General features: G+C 39.9%; 1 protein-coding gene across 4 annotated transcripts; it reads right to left on the reverse strand.

The window, feature by feature from the left end:
- Positions 1-912: 912 nt before the first annotated feature.
- Positions 913-23,416, reverse strand: LOC117056089 (protein adenylyltransferase SelO-like). 4 transcript variants are annotated; one of them, XR_004427688.1, is made up of 20 exons: positions 23,284-23,415; positions 21,729-21,989; positions 20,926-21,044; positions 19,325-19,453; positions 18,935-18,999; positions 18,373-18,429; positions 16,138-16,236; positions 13,526-13,593; positions 12,464-12,551; positions 11,086-11,155; positions 10,247-10,319; positions 8,991-9,074; positions 8,374-8,503; positions 6,952-6,996; positions 6,766-6,847; positions 6,583-6,675; positions 5,036-5,115; positions 3,533-3,580; positions 1,370-1,449; positions 913-1,128 (listed from the first exon to the last, which is right to left on the reverse strand). XR_004427688.1 is itself a non-coding variant. In XM_033166161.1 (20 exons), exons 2-20 carry the CDS (start codon positions 21,940-21,942, stop codon positions 1,006-1,008), a joined length of 1,743 nt encoding a protein of 580 aa, XP_033022052.1. In that variant the 5' UTR covers positions 21,943-21,989; positions 23,284-23,415; the 3' UTR covers positions 913-1,005. The 4 variants fall into 4 exon arrangements, 3 of the variants coding, with proteins under 3 accessions (XP_033022052.1, XP_033022053.1, XP_033022054.1); XM_033166161.1 differs by having other exon boundaries at positions 3,537-3,580; XM_033166162.1 differs by lacking the exon at positions 19,325-19,453 and having other exon boundaries at positions 3,537-3,580; positions 23,284-23,416.
- Between the last annotated feature and the right edge of the window lie 20 nt (positions 23,417-23,436).

Here is a 23,436-nt window from a genome sequence, read left to right on the forward strand (position 1 = left end):
AAAAAATGTTCTTGAAATGAGAAAAGCGGTGCTTGATGCAATTCAACTATTTGCCCATACTGCCCTACGCTTTGTCAACTTTGTATGTTTCTCAGATCGGTTGAGATTTTGTTGTTCTAACAAACTAGAAATCTGGTTTCTAGATCCAATTATCATGTGCCAAGGTTATTTATGGGACCCTCAAGAGGCAGACTCTCCTGCCTCGGAACTACACAATTTGGGGTGCCTTTTATACAAAGCTGAATCACGGACTGTCACAAACAATTCCTATAATTGTGGCACAGCAAGAGCAAAGAGAGTTAGTTACAAGGAAATTAAAATGGCAAGAAGGAGGGAAGAGGAACAAGTGCTTAACTCTGCTTCCAATAATTCCAGATAAGAATGGATGGATTCGTCTCTTTCCTGTCTATGCCAGTTCTGTATGAAATGATTCAGAATTATGTCCCAACTTGTTTCTGTATCAATCTATTGATTTTAACTGCATGAAAACTGGCATATTTGTATGCTTTTTACCCAGTAATACACTTTTTTTTACACAGTTTGGTATTATTTCTTGAGCTAGAACTGTAGTACAGATTTGGCAGCACATTGGGGGGAAGACTGTTCAAATCCATGTATTAGCCTGGGAAGGGTGCATCAGATCAATTCATTTAAAATGCAGACCAAATTAAATCCTTGACATTACCAAGTTCAAGTGTGAGAAATGGAGACTGCGGGAATTGCAGGAGCCACTGAACTTCTGACCAGGAAACTGAGAAGGCAGCTAATTTTACATAGATGTGGTTGGGAAACATTGTTCAGTAATTGGGCATACCAGGGGTGTAGCCAAAACAGGACAAGGATGATCTTGCAAGAGGAAAAGGAGAATTGAGCCACTGAATGACACAACAGGAATAGGAGCAGAGTGCATGATTGACTAAAATTCTAAATGTGTCCTTTTATTGTCGTTTGGTATTAATTGAAGGCTATATCCCTTCATTTAATCTTGATCTCAGTTTCTTTTCATCAAGATGAACAACTGACTTTAATGTCTTTAGCCCAAGCAGGGGGGCGTTGTGCATAACCAGCTCTCTCAGCCATTGCCTGCCTCTGAAAGGGGTGTTGCAAAACCTGCTGCAAGAGGTGGACCTGAAAGTAAAACAATATTTTTTAAAAAAGCATTATACAGAGACAAAACTACAGACCAAACCCTTTGTATCCCAACTGTACAATTCTATGATTATATACACTCTTCTACACAGTTTACGATTAAGCGGTTTTTTCACTCAACGGTTTGTAGAGTTTATGCTTGGCATTTATGCTTCTATTCCTTGATTATTATATCTTTAGTCTCTTGAGCATAAAAAGTTAAAGCAAGTTAGCAAGATACCTCAGAAAAGTCATTCCTTTCTGCCTTTTGTGCAGCTGACTCGGCCATCCAGTTTCTGAGCACGTACCTAGGATTTATACCTGTAGCCAAAAAGAAGAACCTATTTGCACATACAAAAAAACAGCAGGGGCTTTTCTCTTGAGATTTATTATACTGACATCCACATCTTTTCTTAGTACTGATACAAGGAAGTAATTAAGGATCTGAAAGAAATGGACATTAAAACAGTAAGAAAAATTCATGCTTACAACTCCTTCACCACCCTGCTACTCTCAGAGTGCCTAGAATTAAGTGTGATGTTGCCTGTATTATCACAACACAACAACTTACAGCTGCACTAGTGCAGGAAAAGAGTGTTCCCAAGTTTTCCTGAATCTGAATATTTAAAAGGTGACAATTTATGACGGGCTTCTTTCATCCTCAATCCTTATTTCTAGGTTATACAATTTTTTAATATATTACACTTTTACTTTTTAAAAGTAGCACAGAATTCCCATTCTTAAGCAGAAGAATGCACCTTTTGTTTTCCCACCGCTAGAAAGAGAATTTTGAAGGTGGCCACTTTCAAATCCCTTTAAATTAAAACTTAACGAGTAAGGCACTCAGGGATGTTCACGGTGTATGTAACAAATGTTTGGAAGGAACATAATCACAATCAAAGATTTGTTGCAACTCCTGAATCAGCCCTATTTTTTTCTCGAACTTGTCTCAAACTGGTTAGGTTTAGAAGTCCGACAGCATTTGAAAATGAAACCACCAAATCTATCCACCAGAACAATAAATGCTCATCTACGAAGAGGTTTACACTGAATTGTGGGTACGTGGAGATTCTTGTAAACAGACCGATACTTTAATTATCAAGTGTGTGTCTGGTAATATTGGGACAGATGCTTACGCAAAGCCCAGAAGCCAGACATGGGAGCAACCACCCTCTGTTGCGGTTGTTCCCTGTGATATAATGAATGCCTCTGATCACATCAGGTATTCCAGGATCTGATCTTGGAGGTATCCTGAAGCTGAATGCAGTAACAATTACCTGCTTCTGATATGGAATGAAAAACCAATACAAGCCTGCAATCCTGGCAGATTAATGTCATTAATATACAACATTAATATATACCTGATGGTGCTTGCTCAACTATCTGTGTTTTAAGTCCTGTTATTCTTCAGGACCAGCAGGGCAGATGAATGAATTTTGGAGATGAAGGCAAATCTGTTTCTTTTTATATCCAATATGGTAAGCAGCATTGAGAGGCACATATAGCTGCAGCATAATTATAGCTATATGAAGCTTTCCTATTCAAAGCTATTTTCCCAAATGCTTCAAAGTGCTGCTCAAACAAACCAACCCTTATGTTTACCACCTTATCCCATGGGAAATAATTAGTGCAGAAAACCTGGAGTTATTCTGGTTTAGGAGCTCCAGTGACAAAGTTATAAGGAGTCATGTACCGAGTGAGATCACTGATCCATCCAGTCCAGTGTACCTCATCCAGCAGTGCTCTCTAAGATCTCAGGCAGAGCTCTGTAGTCTAGTCTTGCTAGATTAGTTTTTATAACCAAATCACTAAACCTAGAAAACCAGACTGGTGGCAGTATGGTTGTGAACACAGCAGGATGAAGATTGTGTGGGGAGTCTTTGGACTGCCATGTGTTGCTGGTCATCATCCCTGACTATTAGCCATGCTTGCTGGGGCTCATGGGAGTTGTAGTCCAACAACACCTAGAAGGCAAAAGGTGCCTCACACCTGATCTACATTGGTGTGCCACCGAGGCAGGTAAAATTGCTCACTTTCCCCGAACTGGCAATTATTTCTGTCTCAAGAGAGCCTAGAGGAAGGGGCTACTGGTTTTCAAGTCCCACCCCAGCAGAGTTAGCTCTAGGGAAACAAGTATATGGTATATGTGATATGTTAGCACTCTAGGTCCCAGCCTGATACCTACTGCACACATGGCATATTCTACATGGGTGTAAAGTACGTGGGAACTCAGGAGTGGGGGGGGTGTTTGCCCTCAGGGAATGGAAATCACAAGAGTCAACTTTAAGGTGCTTGGAAACCCAATATAATGTCACATCAGTTAAACAATTATTGAAATAAATATCTGGCCTACAGAAAGGGCATGCGACTTAATTGTTGAGAAGAAAATAAATTACTGACTCACTCACTCATCATTCTTTTGCTTCGCTTGGAATCAGAATCGCCCGAGTTCCTATATTGTACAGACAAAACAGGGTCATGAAGATTAGTTTGTGCCTCTTGCTCTGGGCTGGTTCAAACATATTGATCTCAGGTGGATAAACCATGGTTTATTACACTGAGAATAAGCATCAGGCCCATGCACTTCTCCTTTGTCTTTCCCCTTGTCCAGCAGCCTTAGTGCTTCCATTATTGTTTGTTTCAATCACATTTGGCATTACACCTGAACTGGAAAACCGTGGCTAAAGCTTGATTTATTAAATAGGATACTTGATAAGGCTCTGAATAAACCATGGTTTATTAAGATTGTTACGTCTGAACCACAGCCTCCATCCCATGTCTACAATTCTGCATTTAACTGATACACTACTTGCTATTTTTCCAAGACAACATTAATAAAGAATTCAAAAAATGCATCATTAATAAAGTATGGGAAAATGAATGATGCAGGTTTCACAACAGTTTGTATTCTTCATGACCAGAAACTGATGGTCATGGAATATGCCCAGTGCTTTTTTTCTAAAAAAAATATTTAGGGGTACTCTCATTTTGACTCAAGAAACCCACCATTTTATAGTTCAAATTGGAAAAAAATAAATACAGTAAATTGACAAAAGTACAAAGATTAACAAAATGTTTAGGGGTATGCCCCTGGAAAAAAGCACTGAATATGCCTATGGAATCTACTGTTTTAAATATTCAGTCTTATTTCATACAGAAGTCTCAATACATAAAACACTTAATACACAATGCACAGACTTGAACATGCACTGCCCACTAAAAGGCAACTCCAAAAAATATGTATCAATTGTTGGGAAGGAAAATGCTCAAATTTGTAAATCTGGGCGGTGGGGAGGGGGGAATCATGAGGGATGCCTTTCCTACAGATCCTTTTATATGGATTTGATGACTGGTATGGATAGACCAAAGGGTATTATCAGCAAAACCCTAAGTTGTCTTATACACGGTTAGGCCATTGGTCAGTCTAGCACAGTACACTGACAATGCTACAAAACTACCATGATTTCAGACAGGAGTTATTGCAAGCCCAACAAAGAACTTCAAGAACACAGTGGGACAAAGGAAAGATTGGCCCCACTGGTATTATTTATTTGCACTTCCCCACCTCCCATCCTAGCTCTTCAACATTCTCATATAACTACTAAGTTTGCTTAATTGAATTTCTTCTGCTTGCATTAATTGGGTTAGAATTTGTGTATTTTTTGCCAGGGTTGGGAGAAATCAAAGGACCAACCTGTCAATAATGAGTATGATCATCTGAAAGAAAGGTATCTGATGCACATATTTTTCAGTTTTACACAGCATTATTTTCACAGAGGAGAAACACATTTTAGGATTATTTTTTCTTCAATGCTAATATCTAGCCAGTACTGGGAGGGGGAGGGGGGAGTCCAGTGAAATTTGAAATTCCCTCCACCTGCAAGTGTCCAGAATGGCATTTCTTTACCTTTTTAACCTTAAGAGGTACAACATAACCCAGCTTGAAAAGAGCTTGTGTTTAGCCACATCTTGCAGAGCCCAAAATTCCTACATGGAAATAATTGATCACACACTATTACTTAACATCAATAATAATACACAAATCACTTTCCAATATATGGATAACATGCAGCAGTTTGGGTAGCATACAGTAGTGATATACTCTCCACAAATACTTCTGATGATCTACAACAGTACTGTACCAAGCTAAGGTAAAATCTGTTCCTTAGGCCAGGAAGTGTGGTTTCTGTGTGTATTACTGTATCAGCTATGGGAATCATTTCACTAGGCAAAAAATCACACACTAGCAAAAAATAGTTCCCCAGAATAAGTAATTTAAATATTTTGGAAACCTGCCTATAAATCATATGAAGGCATACAAGACAATTGTTTTGGGATACTGTATATGAATGGCAAACATGCTGGTTTGGGAGGAAGCAAAACTTCTTGCAAGGAAGATGGGTTGAGTTATGATTCTTGCAATATTCGTGCTGGATTTTGGCCATTGATCCTCTCTGGAAATAAGTAAGAACTATCTGCAAGGGAACATAACTTGCCACTGGCAAATTCTTTCCACAAAAAACGGAATATATATAAAATCCTTGTTTGGGAACAGGTCATTTTTTAACCATACAGGATATTACATCTGGCATCACACAGCTTATCATCTGGGAGTGATCCCCAGGGCTAGGATTTTTATTGTATCCAATGCTCCATCTTTGACACCACCAATGATAGTGACTTCCCTCAATTGCTCAAACAGAACATGTAAACAAAATATTCTTTATGCTTCTGGTGAACATGTCAGGCCATGTGTTGAAGTGAGGTTTAGGCACATTCCGAGGTTGCAGAGACTTAATTCCTGACATATGAACCTCTACACTCTGTTGAGCCACAGAAACTCAAATGCTGGGACAATATGTGTCCCAACAGCCCACAGTTCAAGCTCCTCAATACTGGGGGACTACTCTGTTCTTGCTAATGGTGAGACTGTGCATTCCTTTGTAGAGTTCATCTAGCATGGAGGTGAATGTACAAATAGCTTTGCACTGGTCAAGTAGAATCAAGACAAGGTGAAGGGACCAATCTATTCTAAACCTATTAATAGAAACATACTACCAAAATACAGGATCAAGGTGAGTTAACAAAAATAAGTTCTCAAACCCTTCAAAATCTTTGTAATAACTGTCATTGCAAATAATGGCCCGTCCATCCCCCACCATTTGGCTTACCTATCAGATTCCTGCATGATGCGCTGCCATGGAAACAGAGACTGAAAAATGTCCACAGTGGAACATGCAGCTGTTTTACTAAGCTCAGCTATCCTTTTCTTCCCAAAACAAACAGGACCCAGTATCCAACCAGTCATTTTCACCCAGTCCTGCACACAATTTCAATTTGTCTCCAACCAATCCTACTTTCACAATTTAATCTTAAAAGAATAATGAGCATTTTTTCTTAATGTCATTATGATGTATTCAAGTTTAAGGACCGTTCACATGTATCCTCAAATACCTTAGGAATGCTGGTGCTCTTCAGCTGGTCTTCTGAAATCTCACTGAGCTCCCAAAAAGTCATTGTAAAATCCGCTTGTGTATCTTCCATGAGCTAATAATCATTAAAAGACTACTGTCAGTTTCAGCTTTAGTTCTTCTGTCGAAGGGCAACTCAAATATTTAACCAAGGAAAGAAACTTACTTTTAGAAGGAATGCAATCAAATAGTTATCATCCTCATTGTCGCCTAGGAGACCTAATTTTGCTTTGAATAGTTCTGTGAAGCTGTGAGTTAAGGAAATAAATGTATTAATATTACAAAACTAGAGACTTTTTGAAAATTAAGATGCTGACATCTTTTAAAAAGATGGGTTTCAACCATTACATACCGTTTATAATACTGTTCTGGGTATTCCCCAAGTATCTGAGAAGCCCTATTAAGAGAAAATGTGAAATGTTGCAGCAAAATAATTAGATTTGTATAAAACTCATAGATTATAATTCTGTTTTGTAATTCTTTTAAAGAAATCAGAAATGTTATATTGTTTTTCTGAAGGGAAACACATTACTTTGCAACTGAATTGTGCTTTTTCGTCTTTGCATATTTTCCAAACTGTCAGGGAACTATCCCCAGCTCAGCACAGGGTGGTTAAGGGCTCTCGGGATGCTACAGAGAGCCTCAGCCCCACCTAACCAGTAGCACCACCTCGTCCAACGGAGGGAGCAGCGAGGTCTTCAGTGGGGAGGGGCAGGCAGCTCAGGAGCTGGAGAGCCGAGGCTCTGGGGATGTTGGAGAGACCCTGCACTCCTCTCGCTCAGCGGGCGAGGAGGGAGACACGCTATTTCCGTCGCCCCAAGTACGCAGGGGGTGAAACGAAAAGAGGGGAGGTGGAGATTTCGTATACCGAAACTCTTATGTTGGGGTCAGAACCGAAAGGGGCCATTCCCGGATTCTGCAGACGGTTGATACAGACATGAACTTTTTAGCTCTGCACTGTACATAGTATGCACAATAAAACTACTAAAGAAACGGCTGGAGTTTTGCCTGCTTTCTCATGAGCAACCATCCAAGGACCTTACACAAACAATACATGATATTCATTTCACATTTCATTTGTTGTTGCCACTATTATATAATCAGTGAAGCTGTTACATTGAAAGATCTAGCACAGGTAAGTCAGTAAATGTAAGACCTGGTGCTGCTTTTCTACATTAGTTTGAATCATATCACTTATGGGACTGCATGGGTATATTTTGTTACTTGAAATTAAAAATCAATTTTCTAAAAAGGGGTAGGGGAGTATTAACATGTTGACTGCTTATCACACCAGGTAGTGACATCTCATTGTAATGAGGCCACTTGAGCTTTTCCTCTTAGAAAAACCAATGCAGCATTTCAGCCACATAATGTATAACAATACTAGTGATCTAAAGACCCCTTTTCCATTTGGCTCTCAAACCCACAGCCAACAAACTTTAGCATGGAAACTGCCTCCTGGATTTGCCTGGCTCTCTGATGTTTCTGTTTTGTCTTCCCAGATTGGCTGACAGCAGCAATACTGGGGCACAGTTTATGAAAAAAGCTCTGTGATTATGTAGAGACCGTTTACCACCCATCATAAAGGCCATCTTTTATTTTCCTTTTTTTTTGCAAGCCAAGCATGGTCTAAATAATAATAATAATTTGATTTAAAAAGCAAACTCCCCACATCCCAAAAGCCCTCCTTTTTTGTTTAGCACATATGGTCATTAAAGAATGTCTCATCTCACGAGCTCTTTTAAGCATGAAGACACTTTTAAGGATTACTTACAGCTGCTTTTGTCTGGGAGCCAATAAAGGGTTTAGAGCCTGTAACAGCTTGTTCAGATTAAACAGTCCGACGTTTGCCTGGTTTCCTATTTTATACCGTCTTTCATCATCAGATGTGTTTGGGACAAAATCTGAAACAAAGTAGTATTCAGAATAAACAACCAACCTTAACATATTTGAGTAAACTCGTATTTAGCATTGATGCCAACTAACAAAAAGTCCTGTAGGCACTAAAATATTTTGAACATAAGTCTCTAAACACCAGGATATTAGTTTACATTGGATTAGCCAAGGTCTGATATTTGCTAAAGGAAAGGATACATTGTCAGCATACAAGTTTAAAGATGGCAATGAGTTATTTTCTTATTTCAAATGCAGAAAAACAAAACAGATCCTTCACAACAGCAGTTCTTACTCCCATCTCCTTGACCTTTCTCCTACACTTCTTCCAGTCCTATTAAATCCTTTTACCTGCTCAAATCCATATAAAGCCCAGAAATTAAAGAAACAATGCATTATAAGTGAATGCATACAGATCTAGTCAAATTCTGTAATTTTTAAATTATTTAATACTTTATATCCCCAAAATAGTACTGCATTCACTTAGGCTATACATACCTGGGTCATAAGAGTCCATAAAACCAAATGGACCATAATCTATAGTTATGGCTAGCAGGCTGAAATTATCTGTATTGCACACACCTAAAAATTAAACAACATTTATTTATTTCAGGTATGCTTTTCCTCCAGATTGGAACATAAGGCAGCTTAAAACACAATATGTAATATAAAAAGAATACAAAATAAAAAACAAAAACTATCTATCTATCTATCACTACACACACACAAAAGAAAAGCATGCATCCATAATAAAATCAGTCTCGAAACTGACCAGCATTGCCATCTAAACAGCATGGTGTCATATCCCAGAAAATGCTAATTTCATATACCGGTAAATGAAATGTATGTTACTATCTGACAGATTTCTCCAGGAATTACAGTCTATAAACCAGGTTCATTCCTCCATTCCATAGTTAAGAGGTAGTTTACTATTACAGTTAAACTGCCCAGAGTGGCTGGGGCAACCCAGTCAGATGTGGGGGCATATAAAAAATAAATTATTCTTATTCTTATTATATAGTTCTACATGGAATGAGCAGTATGTTTTTTGCAATGCACCTTACTTGAGGTACAATCCCATTTTCCAATAGATATTTTTTTCCAACCTTGCTAGAAACGGACAATGTTGTATTTTCCTTAACTGTAAACAGCTTAAAGTTAGGGTCCCATTGAAATCAACGTGAAAAGATAAGTCAATACGAACCTAAATCCCACTAATTTCCATGGACGCCTACCTGCAACTAGCTTATGTTGGCTCCAATCCAATGTTTTTCTTTATTTAGTTTTATTCCATGCAAATCTGGTTTATTCACGTAATTAGTCAACCATTTTGACACCCTCCCAATGTGTGTCCCAAAATGGCTGAAGCAACTAATGAGTACGTACGTACGTACACGTACACACACACACACACACACACAGACACAGACACAGGTCTCTCTCTCTTCAGGAATGAGGAGCCAGCCAGGCGCCAGGTTGTAAGAAAGGGCTGTTACTGTGCAGGTAAAAGATCTCAGGTTCAATCCCTGGCTTCTCCTAGGACAGACCTTTGTTGAAGTCCTGGAGAGCAACTGCTAGTCAGTGTAGACTGTACTAGACCAATGATCTGGCATATTATAAAGAGGCTCACTATGTAAGGTTTTTTTGGGGTGGATTGGGAAAGACTACACCCTGTTTGTATTTTTTAACAGAATCTAAATATTTCATACCCTTCACTCACAAAGCAACAACACGATACCAAAAACATATCTCACCATGAGCAAAGCCTACTGACATCCACAAGGCAATCAGACCTGCAGTCTCAGACACTACTCTAGAGAAGAAGGCCTGAAATCAAACACAGTTTTACCATGAAAGTTGTTTTAAGAAAATTGTGCAGGGCCCAAGATGGGGAAACATACAAATATATTTTTCAGGAGTGGTTTAGACACTAACGTGGAGCTGTGTTACCCTTCAGTTCTGCAGTCCCAGGAAAACTAAGAGCAGGGTTTTTGCTTTTCATGGGGGAAGAAGGAGCTGAGACTGGGGAGGGGGGTCATCTACACTTCCACATGTCCCATGATTTGTAGGCTCAGGTCCATGATTTGTAGGTTCAGGTCCAGTAGGTTTTCCTTTTGTCCCTGTTTACCGCTGAAATGGAACAATTGTCAGCCAGGTTTTCTGTGTCTAGAAATCACAGGACAAATTGGGGTAGGGTAGCGGGAACAGGACAAATAGAATGTGGATGAGCCCTGAGAAAACAGTGCCCAAGACAAAGTTAAACAATCTTTCCCCAGTGCTACTTCCACATTCTTCAAAGGGCTAATGGGGGTTTCTAATAAAAAAATAAACAAGAAGAAACTGACCATGCTTTTCCCACATCATGTCTAGTTTGGTCCATAAACTGTAAACCTCCTGGATAGAGATGATGTCACTTCTGCATTCGTTATATGTTATTGCTAAATACATATTAAGCAGAAATAATAGACAGCACACACTATGTTCTGTTGCCTTTTTAATTCGAAGGCAAGTTTGGATTTGTCAGTAAATCATAGATTACATATTGTTCTTTTGTTGTTGTCGTTGCTGTGTTCACAGAAGCACAAAGACTTACCAGGTATCTGTTTGAATCATTCATGTCTATTGATGGAAAGTGCTCATCTATGATATGGTCTAACAGCATCCTAAATTACAAATGAAAAGTTTCTTCATCAGAGACAATTTTGAAACAACACTGAAGGAATTACTCTGTTTAAGATTATATCTGATACCTGGAAATATTCCTTTAGGTGCCTACGCCTACCTACAAAAGTTAAATAAGAAGTATTTTTTTTCTATAGCCAGATTGCAAGTCCATACTAAGTTTTTAGCCACGTGGTTCCCTCAAGTGAGATTTTATATCTTATTGGGATGGAACAGCAGTGTGGTTTTGGAGACTTTTGAGAGATAACACCCAGGTGCCTGCTAGCACTACATTTTATACTATTGAACTATCAACTAAATGTTTTGCATTTCCCCACTCCTTGTACAAGACTGGCACCTGAAAATCTGATGCTGGCTCTTGGAAATTTTCTAGCCTTCTATGTTTGAATCCATGCAACAATCCATATACAGTTGAACAAATTGTTTTGGGTCAGGATCCAAGTGCTCAATCTGTTCCACTTGGCTATGGGTGTTCTGGACTTGGATGTTTTTGAATTGCAGCATGACAAAAGACTTTTGAAACTGAGAGGAGCTGTAAAACACAACTGAAATAGCACTGAGTTGGGGGGGGGACGGACGCCTGTGCTATTTAAAAAAAAACCACACACAAAACCCAATGGATGAATGCGAGCCCTTTAGTATCTCATAAAAAGCCCAATATTATTAGTGACTTCACAGGCCATACAATAATTTGCTGTAGTTGTAAATGCTTATTTCAACACTGACTCATAGAAAACATAGTATCAAGTATATGCAATGGCCTCTATACAGGGAAAAATATTTGCCATACACATTTTTTACAATAACTCTGTATTGTGAAAGACATTCCACAATTTAAAATGGAATTGCATGTTACCAGCGCCCATAAATTAGTACTTTGGAGGGCTGCAAATCTATCCAACGCCTGTGTGCAAACAGGATGCAGGTACATCTGTGTGTGTGCCAAAGAACTGGTATCTAAAACTCTGAAATTCTTTTCAACATTTATATTGGTCAGAATCCAAAGAGGCCTGTGTGCAAGTGCTAAGCATTTCCATGTACTGCCCCATGCAAGTATGTGTTTTATTCTAATATTCCCATATGGTGGCAGTCCCCTGTACATCATATAATGCCTGTCTACAGAGTTCCCCTAATCTTTTGGGCCAGATTTTCAGGAGATGCACAAGCCTGTGTTAAGAAGGGGAAGGCTGAAAGGTCCCTGTGCATATGTAGCCTTTTAGAACCCCACTATTTTATTAAATTATCCAGAAGTAAAAACTGATCCAATAAATAAATACTTTAATTCTAACCTTAACAAATCCAGTTCTCCAGAATGAGCTAAAATTTCTAATGATCCTATTCGAAACCATGATTTGGCAACACGCAGAACTATAGCACCTGGAATACAAGTATATGCATGTCAATAAATAAAAATGCACTCTGTTCCAGAGCCCTAGATGTGCTTCCATTTGCACTCAGAACTTCTGTGCTTGTAGATTCGCCCACTCACTTCAATGGATGGAGCAGAGGCATGCTGTCTCTTTTAACTTTTGATTAATCACAGGTTAGCAATACATCTGGACTCTGTACTGTGGTTAATCTTAACTATGGCTTTGCCAAGTGATGACTTTCAAAGCTGACAAATATAAGAGAACAGTAGCATACAAAGAAGAAGTAGTCAGCAAACAAAACAGTCTAAAACAGACAAGAATTTTGGGTCGTGGCTTGGAAGAGATCTGTTGGAACTGTTTTTAAAAGGATTTATAAGAAATTGGGCATAGAAACTGGATGAATACAAATTTGTATTATTAGAAAATTACTGTGAGAGTCCTATTGTGCTGTCTGAGTGGTAAAAATCTTAGCGCTTGGCTTGGGAGGGAAATCTAGGTAAAAATCTTGCTGAAGGGGGGAAAAAGACAATTTTAAATCCAGCTGTGATTTTTCTGGAGTGCTTATGTTAAATATTTAGAATAAATGCTTTTATAGATAACTGTTAGGGAGGAAGGAGTTCCTTTTTCTTTTTAGCTTATAACAAGAATCCTTTATTGTGAATTAAGAAGGGTATACACAGGAACAAGACAGTTGGAGGTGGGAAGTACTGGTATCTGCACAAAAAGGCAGGGTAGGAAGGATCTCTCAGGGTGGGAGCCTGGGAGAAGAAGTAAACACACAGGTGAGAGCTGGGGGAATCTGCCTTGCTATGTGTGGATAAATGATATGAATTGTACAACATAAATGTGATAAAGGGTCTTCTTAGTTATTCTTTCTACATTCTTTTTCTTTTTCCTATATAACTGTGTTTTGTATTTTCTCATAAATGAGTCTGATACAATGACAGTATTCCAAATAGTAATCTGAAATGCAGGAGTTACCTCTTTCTTTTTTAACATTCCCATTGTAGAACCGATCCCTCCACACGTCGTCGTCACTCACAACTAAACTGTGCAAAAAGAGAAAAGGAGCCGTTAGTATGAAACACCTTAAAGCTGCTTGACATAAGAAGCAGTTTTAAACTGAGTCAGACCACTGGTCAATCTAGCTAGCATTGCCTACACTGACTGGGAGCAGCTCTTGAGGGTTTCAAACAGGGAACATTCCCAGCCCTGCCTGGTGGTGCCAGTGACTGAATCTGTGACCATCTGCATGCAAAGAAGATGCCTTATCAGTTTACATTTCTTCATACAAACCTACACACAGGAGGGACAGGATGGTAGAAATGTGGTGGCACAAACAACCCTATACTTCTGTAACTATGCAGAAAGCACTTCAACATTGTTATTTTTTGCTTATCAAGCTGTTATGGATGTCTTCAATCCAGGCCATTCATATAAAAGTTGTTTGGCAACATATGGCAGAAGGGGAAGGAGCAAACCAAAGGGAGATGTTACTACCTGCATTTGTGATTATTGTTTGCCATATTTGTACTTCAATTGCTTTGCAAGCCTTTCTTCGTGATTAATCCCATTTTACCAGTTTGATTGTTTGCCTAAGACCTCCAATTGAAGCTATAAGGAAGATGGGATTTCAAGTTCTGGACCTTTCAAAACCAGTTCTCTGCCGTAGAAGCACACTGGTAGATGCACCAGTTCCTATGTCTCTAAGAACAGGTGCAGATAGAGGCAGATGTCACCACGGATGCCTAAAAACAAGTGCTAAAATTTTGGGGGAAACATATTCCTTGCTCCCAGCTCCCTACACTTGCAGTGCTTAAGCATCCTATGATCAGTCTGGAGCACACCATGAACATTCATCACCCAACACCATGTGTGCTGCTTCACTCCACTGACTTCCTGTACTCTGTTCCAGAAACCCCAATCTTCAAAGCATGAAGGTTCCACATAAGAATGTTTTCCCTTCTAGCATCACTGTGAATGGAGCTTCCTGTTGGCAACACAGGAACACAGAGAGCTAATAGAGTGGGCCCATCTCCAGGGTGCTCTTGGATAAATTACATGCTCTTTCCCACACTTCTGCCAAGACTCAGCAAGAACTTTGTCAATTAACTGTAAGAGCTGAGATATGACAGCTTCCTATTGCCAGCAATCTAGTGATCAGCTGGGGTCATTTGAGTTAAATAGTTATGAAAAGAAGTCTGGAAAGCTTTCTGGAGTACTGCCATCCTCCCCCACACGGCCCTACCAGCACATCAAGAGCTTCAAAAACAGCAGGCTGAGCACGAAGGCCAAGTAATCTCCTGAACTCAGCGGACTTGGTACACCAAGTTCACGCTGGCTATTGTCTTTGAATCACACAGCCTGTCAAAGCAGCGTCCAAGGATGGTCGTAACATTGCTACAAGATTTCATGCTCATCCAGACAGCCTAATGGGTTTTGCATCAGTCACTGAGTTTGCAAGACCATTTGCCAAAGCAATTAAGCAGGCTTTCCAATAGGTCATTTGTAAAGGGTCTCTTCTACAAGCAAAAAGTTGTTTCCTGATTGGTGCTGGAGAGAGAGTTCTGCATGTTCACAGCAAGCCAAAAACCTGCACAGGCAATCAGAAAGGGCCTTCATAACCACACAATGAATGCCCACCGAATGTCAGCAATATCACACACTTAACAATTCGGCAACAACAGCAAGGCATCTCAAGTGCAATAACAGAGGGAGTTGCAGTGAAGTAGCGTGGTAATGTCAACTTACACAACACTATAAAACCAATAGTTATGTAAATTCAACAACTATTTTGCAAATGCACATGTTAAGATCTTTCTTATCCTTCGTCTGATACCTACATACAACAGTTGCATACAACAACCATACTTTGCAAAGGCAGATGTGGAACATTACAAAGAAAAGTTCATCTTTTGCAAGTACTGCTCTCTTAAAGTCGTTACGTTTGACACTTGTATTCACTAAGACATACATGGAACATAAAAAACTTTTATTTGGACATTAAGTTAAAAAATAACTGATTCATTTGTACATATGTGCTACACAAGAGCTTCTATTTGGACATATTACGTATATAAGAACTGATCTGTTTGTATTTCATGTTCTAAATGTTGGTCCTTAATTGTTTCTACTCAATTAGATAATGTGAAAAGAGTTGTGTGAGTTACATTTATATGATGTATAAAGAATTTATATAGTCAAACACAGCCAGTGACGTTGTGGGTATATTTGTTTGTGAAGTAGCGTGGAGCTGCTGTTTGCTAACTCTTTTCAACTTTGTGAAAAGTGTAAAAGCTAAACAAAACCATGGTCACAAAATGGCAGTAAATGAATGAGGGGGAGGTGTTGCACTCCACGAGAAATTACATCACACACTGTACCTGGCAGGCGAGCATAACACTCATACAAACAAAATCTACTTCATATTTACAAAGATTGAGCAGAAGGCAGATTGGATTTCTCGGGCACAAGCCAAGAAGCCCACAAGACACTTACTGTAAAAAGTACATGAGTGGTCTCCTCCTGATGTCAGTGGAATCAAGTAAGCATCAGATCAAATTCTAAAGAAAGTACAAACATGGATACAGTACCTAGCTGCTCTGCTTGTAGGAATGCCAAGATAATGCATAGCCTCACTTCCTAAGAATTCTCGAACAGAAGAGTGGAGCACAGCTCTGCCGTCCCCATTCCTATGGAGAAGAAAACTAGGAATATAAATGCTATCCTTTCCTTTTGAATTAGGAAGAGAAAAAAGAAAATGCTTGAGTGGGCAGGGAATTCTGATATAGGGACGATTGAGGAACTTCATCTTGGCAACTTCCTACACGAAGTGATATGATCAACATCTCTCGGATTAATGTGTGGATCAACTATCCACAGACTACACATTTCTCCTAATGCTGCAATGCATTTCATGGAAGTTAAAACACATCAAAATACATATTTAAAAATAATTTTTACTTATTAGATTTATTACCCGTCCTTCACTGCAACGTCCCAGGATGGATCACAACAATAAAGTATAAATTATAAAACAAATAAAACTATTACAACCACCAAACAAGAAAAGTGTACAGTGGTACCCCGGATTACGCACCCCCCGTGTTGCGGACATTCGAGTTGCGAACGCCCGCAACCCGGAAGTGTTTCCGGAGCATGCACGACCCCCGGATACGCAGAAGCATTCTGTACACTTCGCGCATGCACAGAAGCACTCAAATTGCGCTTCTTCCAGGTTTTTTGTTTCTTTTTCGTGTGTTCGTGATATGCACGCCCGCATTATGTACCACGACCCGGAACAGATCGCGTACATAACCCAGGGTACCACTGTATTAAGAAAATGAAAGCACGTGTTATCTATTAAACAGTTTAAAACAAGGTTGCGGGTATGAGCCCTGTGTTGGGCAGGAGATTCCTGCATTGCAGGGGGTTGGACCCTTGTGGTTCCTTCCTACTCCATGATTCTATGTAATTCTATATAGAAAGCCAGTTAAAACTAGGATAAAGATCTCCTCTTAAGTAGGGAAAAATAGGAAATACATGTTTATAAATGGATTTTGAGAGAAGCTTTAAAAAAAAGTTTGTAGATTAATGTGAAATTCCAGAAAATGGAAAACTTGCAAAGATGGCATCAATTTACCTATCCTTAGTTTGATGTAATGTTTGGCACCATAGGCCCTGAGCGAATCTGAGTGATGCTCAGGAAATGCAGGATGGTAAAATCAAACAGCTGAAAGTCCAATTCACCCCAAAATTACCATGCTTTGCACAATTCAGAAGACAGTGTGTGGCACAAAACAGAACAGGGAGCTTGCAGAGAAGGAAGCATGGTAGTTCTTTTTCTAAACTAGGTTTTATAAGCTAACGTGAGAAGAGGAAAGAATCACATGGCAATCGCTTTGGGATTAAATAGGCCACAACTTTATTGATTACAGATGTAAGTAGGTCTTGGCATAGGCATTGGGTGTGTACCTGAAATCAGTGAACGCTTTGGCACCACTGTGGCCCACGCTGGGCTGCAACCGCCACTTACAGGTAAGCGGCCCCTATCATTTGAACTATCTTCCAGCTCCTGGTGTTTTAATTTTGCCATGCTAGGCTAAACTTGTTCCAGCAAAAAACGCTTGGAAACCTCTTGCCAGGCATAGACATCATATAAAGCAGGAATTTAAAAGCTGCATGTGAGTCCTTATTTCTACCAGAGAATAGCAGTTTCAGCTCTTAAAAAGATAGCAAGCGTGCAACTAATATCATCCTAAGAAACATGTTCAAATGAAATCAGATGTTACATTACACCCTCCCCTGGCCCTACCCCACTTACTATAAAGAACCTGCATACCTCCACAAATCCTCCAAAATCCTCAGGACTCCTATAGTTCCCTGCTCAGCATTAATGTGATTTCCCCTAATTCCCGGGCAATGCAAGACAGTAAGAGCTCCCCCAAAGTGGTATGATGTTACCTCCCGGTTGTTAACGTTAAGAGGTATGCAGCCTTCTAGCTATCTAGGTTGATGCTGACTAATTGACCTAGGGCCCATTAATTTATCTGGTCCTTCTTAAATAAATAAATAAATAAATAGGTTACGGCAGTGATCGTCAAAACATAAGGCAAAATTATTTTGCTCCTGATGACTTGAACAAAGGGGTGCTACATGCTACAATTTCATGCAGACAGATAACCTTGTGTTTTGAGGTTGGGGTGTTTTTTTAAGCTGGCCAAAGTCATTGAAATAAAAAGGTTTCAATTTCAGAATTAAATTAAACAAAACAAGACCAAGAGGTTTCAAGAGTTAATACAGAATAATACACAAAGCACATGACAAACCTGGAGTACGGAGTCCTTCCTGAACCTTTCAGCTGCAGTTCCCAACTGTCACCAAACCTGCAAAAAACCATTGGCATTAGTAATATTGAGAATTGACAAAGTGCAGTAGATAAGGATGTGAGCCTGGAAGTCCCAGATTTAAATCTTCCCTTAGCCATGAACACTATAAATCAGGGCCTGGGTAGGGCTGCCACATACCCTGATTTTCCAGGACATGTCCTGGAATTCGCCTCAATAAAGCTCAACAAATTTGGTTACCCTTAAAAAAAAAATCCCCTGACAACGCTTGGATGTCAGCTGATGAGGGTGGGTGTAAAGTGCGTCTCCGTGGAAGACCAGCACCTAATTCATTTGGAGCCAGGGATTTGACAGCCACAAAACCTGCTCCTTAGCTTTAAATCAGAACAAACAGCAAATTACAGCATTTGCATCTGGCCAGTAAGTTATTCCAGCCCAAGTATTTTAATTATCAGTAGTAATATTTCTTAATGTACTTTCTGAAAGATCAGTGCCAGCCATATATCATTTAGAGACCAACTATTCAAAAAGAAGAATGCAGTACCTGTTTGTATAAACACCAATCAAATGGGCTCTTCCATCACCCAGCTGACCTGCCCAGCTACCAAACTAACAAGGAAAAAAAAATCCAAGTCACTATTTGGTATTATTTACAGCAGATTTATAACTGGAAAATCATTCCTAAATCTTCTGGTGATGGTGAGATTCAACATGATAGAAAAACAAGTCTTGCAAATTTCCTACAAGCATGTTTCAGAGACATAGCAACAGATTGGAGCAGCGTTAGCCAAGTTATATTTTGTTCTGTTCTATCATGACAGAGAATTATGGCAATAATAGGAATCAGAGATGGAGTTGCTGAAATATTTGCAGACGGTAAGTCAAGGCAGAGGAGCTAAAGCTCATGTAAGATAGAGCAAGTATTATTATTGACCTGATGGCCACCATATCTGTGGGCTAGAGGCAGAGATCCCAAGGCAATTTTTGCACCAGTGACAAGCTGTATAAAATCCTCCGAGTCTGAGATGGACACATCCAGGTCCAAAATATCTTCCAAGACTTCCTGGAGGGAGAATGACAACACACTGAACACACCAGCAATACAAGAGACTGTCCGGCTGCTACTCCTCCCTCCTCTCATAACACACATTCTATTTATCAATAACACAGATGAGCTGAATCCATCTATTGTTTAGGGCAAGGCTAGCAACAGTTGGGCACTGCATTTAGTCACTGCAATAGGTTTGCAATTATGTGAGAAGCTGGAGCATCTCCAGTGCTAAAGTTCAGCGTCCTCAGCTTCACTCATAGGATTACTGTGTGGGCTTAATGGGATGAGAATTGTAAAGCACTTAATACACAAAAAAGTGATGCACCCAGACTCAAATGGAAATTCATGTCACATTTTCAGCACAACAGTTGCCAAAGAGCCATGTGGCACCTCCTCTCTGTACTCCACCAGTGGTGTAGTCTTTTTCTTTTACTCTTAGTTGTAATTATAGTAAAATAAAAAAGCATCCTTTCCATCAACAGCTTGTGGAATATGAAAATCAGGCCCCATAAAAATTAAGGAGATTAGGGAGTGCACTCACTGGGCTCACACACACCCCTCTTCCCCTGTAATAGAGACCTTTCCCCATCCCCTTTTATTTTGGAAACAATGCTGATTAGCATCACACCTTTTAAAAAATCAGAGTTTACACATCTTTTTTCACCTGTGGTTGCAAACTGGTTTGGTGCTAACTGTGGTGAAAACTCCAATGCGGGTGTAGTGCCAAACAGCAAGGAAGAGAGGTGCAGTGCTTGTGTGACAGGCATGTCCAACAGGTTGATTGCAATGTACTGGTCGATCACGATGTGTTCTTGGTCGATCGCATGATCCTGATTGATCTTCCCATTTTGTGTCTTCATCCCCAAAAAGCTCAACAACTTTGGTCAATCCAATGGGTAGATAACTGCCAGTTGTTGTTTTTTTATAGTGGGAGTAGATCACAGTCTCTTGGGAGTTGGACATGCCTGTTGTATGAGAAGGGAAAGAGGCAGGAATAACACATGAACCCTGGAGGTGTTCATGAGCTGGAGTACACGCAGTACAAATCTTTCGTGTGTCATTGGAGCTTTGGACTTGAGTAAACTCAATAAATTACTCAGTTTGAAGCCTTGGGGCATAGATGTGAAGTGAAAAGGGAGGTGAGAAAGAATAAAAAAGGGTGGTGTGTGATCTCTTCTATAAGATAAAGAATAATTACTTCCACACCTACGTCCTAAGCACTGAGTTCCACCAGCACAGAGGTGGGGGAATTTTAAGGGATCTCCGCAAATGTTCTAGAAAGTTTTCTGGCAAGGAGTTGAATGGCAAATGAAGAAGTTCAATACGCCCAATGCAAACTGGGCCGCAATATAATTCTATTCAATATGCTATGCAGCTTATATTTTGTGTACTCAATAGACTACTGATATTTTCTAAAAGTTGCAAATCAGCAACTTTGTATCACACATTTAAAGGAGTTCCAAATAAATAAAATGAAGCCTAACCTTTGAGACAGCTACAAGCAGAACTCTGGATTTAAATGGTGTAGGGTAGACAAATGAAAAAATGACGTCTCGCACTTCACGAACATAATTCTCTTGAATATGATCAATGGGAAGTGTGGCTAAAAGGAATAAGCAAAATGTTTTCACATACCATTCCAGAGGACTAGCTGTTTTAGTCATTTGACTAAAAACAACAGATTCCTGTTTGTGAACTATATCTAATGATGTGGAGTTTGACAATGAAAACCAACAGAGTTTTACCTACTGAATTACTGCTACTCGAAATATGTATTAACAAGTAGTGCTGTTGATCCCAACCCAGGGAAAGTGACTCACACTTAAATGCAGCAGTGGCTGCAAACTCATTTGCCACTAACAAGTGTCCCTGTCATCTGTTAAGCAGAACACCTGGCAGCATCCTTCCCCAAAGCTTGCATTGGAAAAAGTAAGAAAAGAAAGTATTTCTTATCTCCTCTGTACTCAGCAAATTAAAGAAGATCCTCTCTCCAGTTCCTGGAAGATTTGGGAGGTTGGCTGAGACCACAATATATGGCGGACTATGCCCACCTGAGTTTTTGGGACCCATGTTTAAATCACATTTAAATCAATTGGTCCCGAAAATAATTTTTTCTGGTTCCGGTGAAACTTAAGCACACCTAATTCTCTCTGGTGTTCAGCTATTATGTAATCAGGCAATAAGTTCATCCAGATAAGGTGATCTTTACAAGTAATTCTGCCCAGTTTTTCTTTTTAATATGCTGTATGCAAAATATTATATTAGTATACCACTGGTTGAAAAGTACCTGTGAATTTTTCTGTGGAAAGTCTCCAGCCACCAAAATGAGATAATTTCCTTTTTCTTTCACAATAGTCTTGATCCCAGTTTGATTTGTTGATGTAATCATGCACATGGCTAAAACCACTTGCAGCAGTTATATAGTCCACGAGGCAGCATCCAGACTGACATACCAGCATTAACCAAATGGGAAACGCCAGAGCTACACCATACCTTGACATACTGAGTCCTAGAACTTTTCTTAATGAGGTCTCAACTTTCTATGGAACTAAAAAAAGGGAGAGATACAATTACAGTGAAGCCATGGTTTTAGCACAAAACCTTTCACATTCAGGAAAATAGCCCTTCAACACTTCCATATATATATATATACGGTGTATATATATATATATATATATATATATATATATATATATATATATATATATATATAAAGCCATTGAAAATTATTTCACATTATTTGGCAAAGGATGATCCTGGGAATTTTCTTTTTTAAAGTCTTTTTTTGTTCTCAAGATCACAGAGGCAACTATCCGCCAGCAACTTTCGCTGGCTTGGGAGTGGGAAGGCCTGAGTTCAAATCCTCATTCCGCCATGAAGCTTGACAGGGTGACCTTGAGGTAATCCATTTTCTCTCAGCCTAACTCAACTCACAAGAGTCGTGAGAACAAAATGAAGTAGGAAGACAGCCATATATGCATGCTGCCTTGGGAGGAAAGGCGGAACGTCAAAGAAGGAAATAATATGGAATCAAAGTCCAACTTGTCCTAAAATATAAGAACACCACAATGGGCCACAAAGGAAGAACCTTTAAAGTAAGGATGCCTATAACCCTCCTCAATTCAAAACAATTCAAAGTGTTGGTGCTGACCTTTAAAGCCCTAAACAGCCTTGGTTCAGTATACCTGAAGGAGCGTCTCCACCTCCATCGTTCAGCATGGACAGAGGTCCAGCTCCAACGGCCTTCTGGCGGTTCCCTCACTGCGAGAAGTGAGGTTACAGGGAACCAGGCAGAGGGCCTTCTCGGTAATGGCACCTGCCCTGTGGAACACCCTCCCATCAGATGTCAAGGAAATAAACAACTACCTGACTTTTAGAAGACATCTGAAGGCAGCCCTGTTTAGGGACATTTTTAATGTTTAATGTTTTTGGTTTTTAATATCCTGTTGGAAGCTGCCCAGAGTGACTGGGGAAACCCAGCCATATGGGCAGGGTATAAATTATTATTATTATTATTATTACTATTACTCTGCACCCATGATGCTCTTTGCACAGGCAGGGGAAACTCAGTGAGCGAACCAGCACCTCCTGCCACCAAAGCACCGGCACCAGAGGGCCACTTCACCTGTGGGAAATAAATATGGGATAAAAGTCCCTACTTGTCCTCAGATATAAAGAACAAGGCAATGGCCACAAAGGAAGAACCTTTAAAGTAAGGGATGCCTGTAAACCTCCTCTGCACCCATGATGCTCTTTGCACAACCAGGCAGGGGAAACTCAGAGGGCGAAGCAGCACCTCCTGCCACCAAAGAAGCCCAGGCGCCCGAGGATAACAACTTCACCTGTGGGACCTCTGCCTGGGCCGCACCTGCTTTAAAGGCGCAGGAGGAAACGCGGCATAAACCCAGAGGCGGCTCTTCTGGAGAGAGACGCGGGAAGCAAGGCGGCCTTCCTCCTCCCCCTCCAGCTCTAAGCCGGGCTCCTTCTCGCTTCTC

Source organism: Lacerta agilis, chromosome 12 (assembly GCF_009819535.1).
Source record: "Lacerta agilis isolate rLacAgi1 chromosome 12, rLacAgi1.pri, whole genome shotgun sequence".
Classification (NCBI taxonomy): Eukaryota; Metazoa; Chordata; class Lepidosauria; order Squamata; family Lacertidae; genus Lacerta; species Lacerta agilis.

Bases quoted from the DNA above. Each gene is read 5' to 3' on its own strand.
- LOC117056089 (XM_033166161.1), bottom strand. From the start codon at position 21,942: ATGTCAAGGTATGGTGTAGCTCTGGCGTTTCCCATTTGGTTAATGCTG. The intron at 19,000-19,324 runs GTCAATAATAAT...TTTCCTTGTTAG, and splicing joins ACAGATATGGTGGCCATCAG to TTTGGTAGCTGGGCAGGTCA. The intron at 11,156-12,463 runs GTTAGAATTAAA...TTTGTAATTTAG, and splicing joins GGAGAACTGGATTTGTTAAG to GATGCTGTTAGACCATATCA.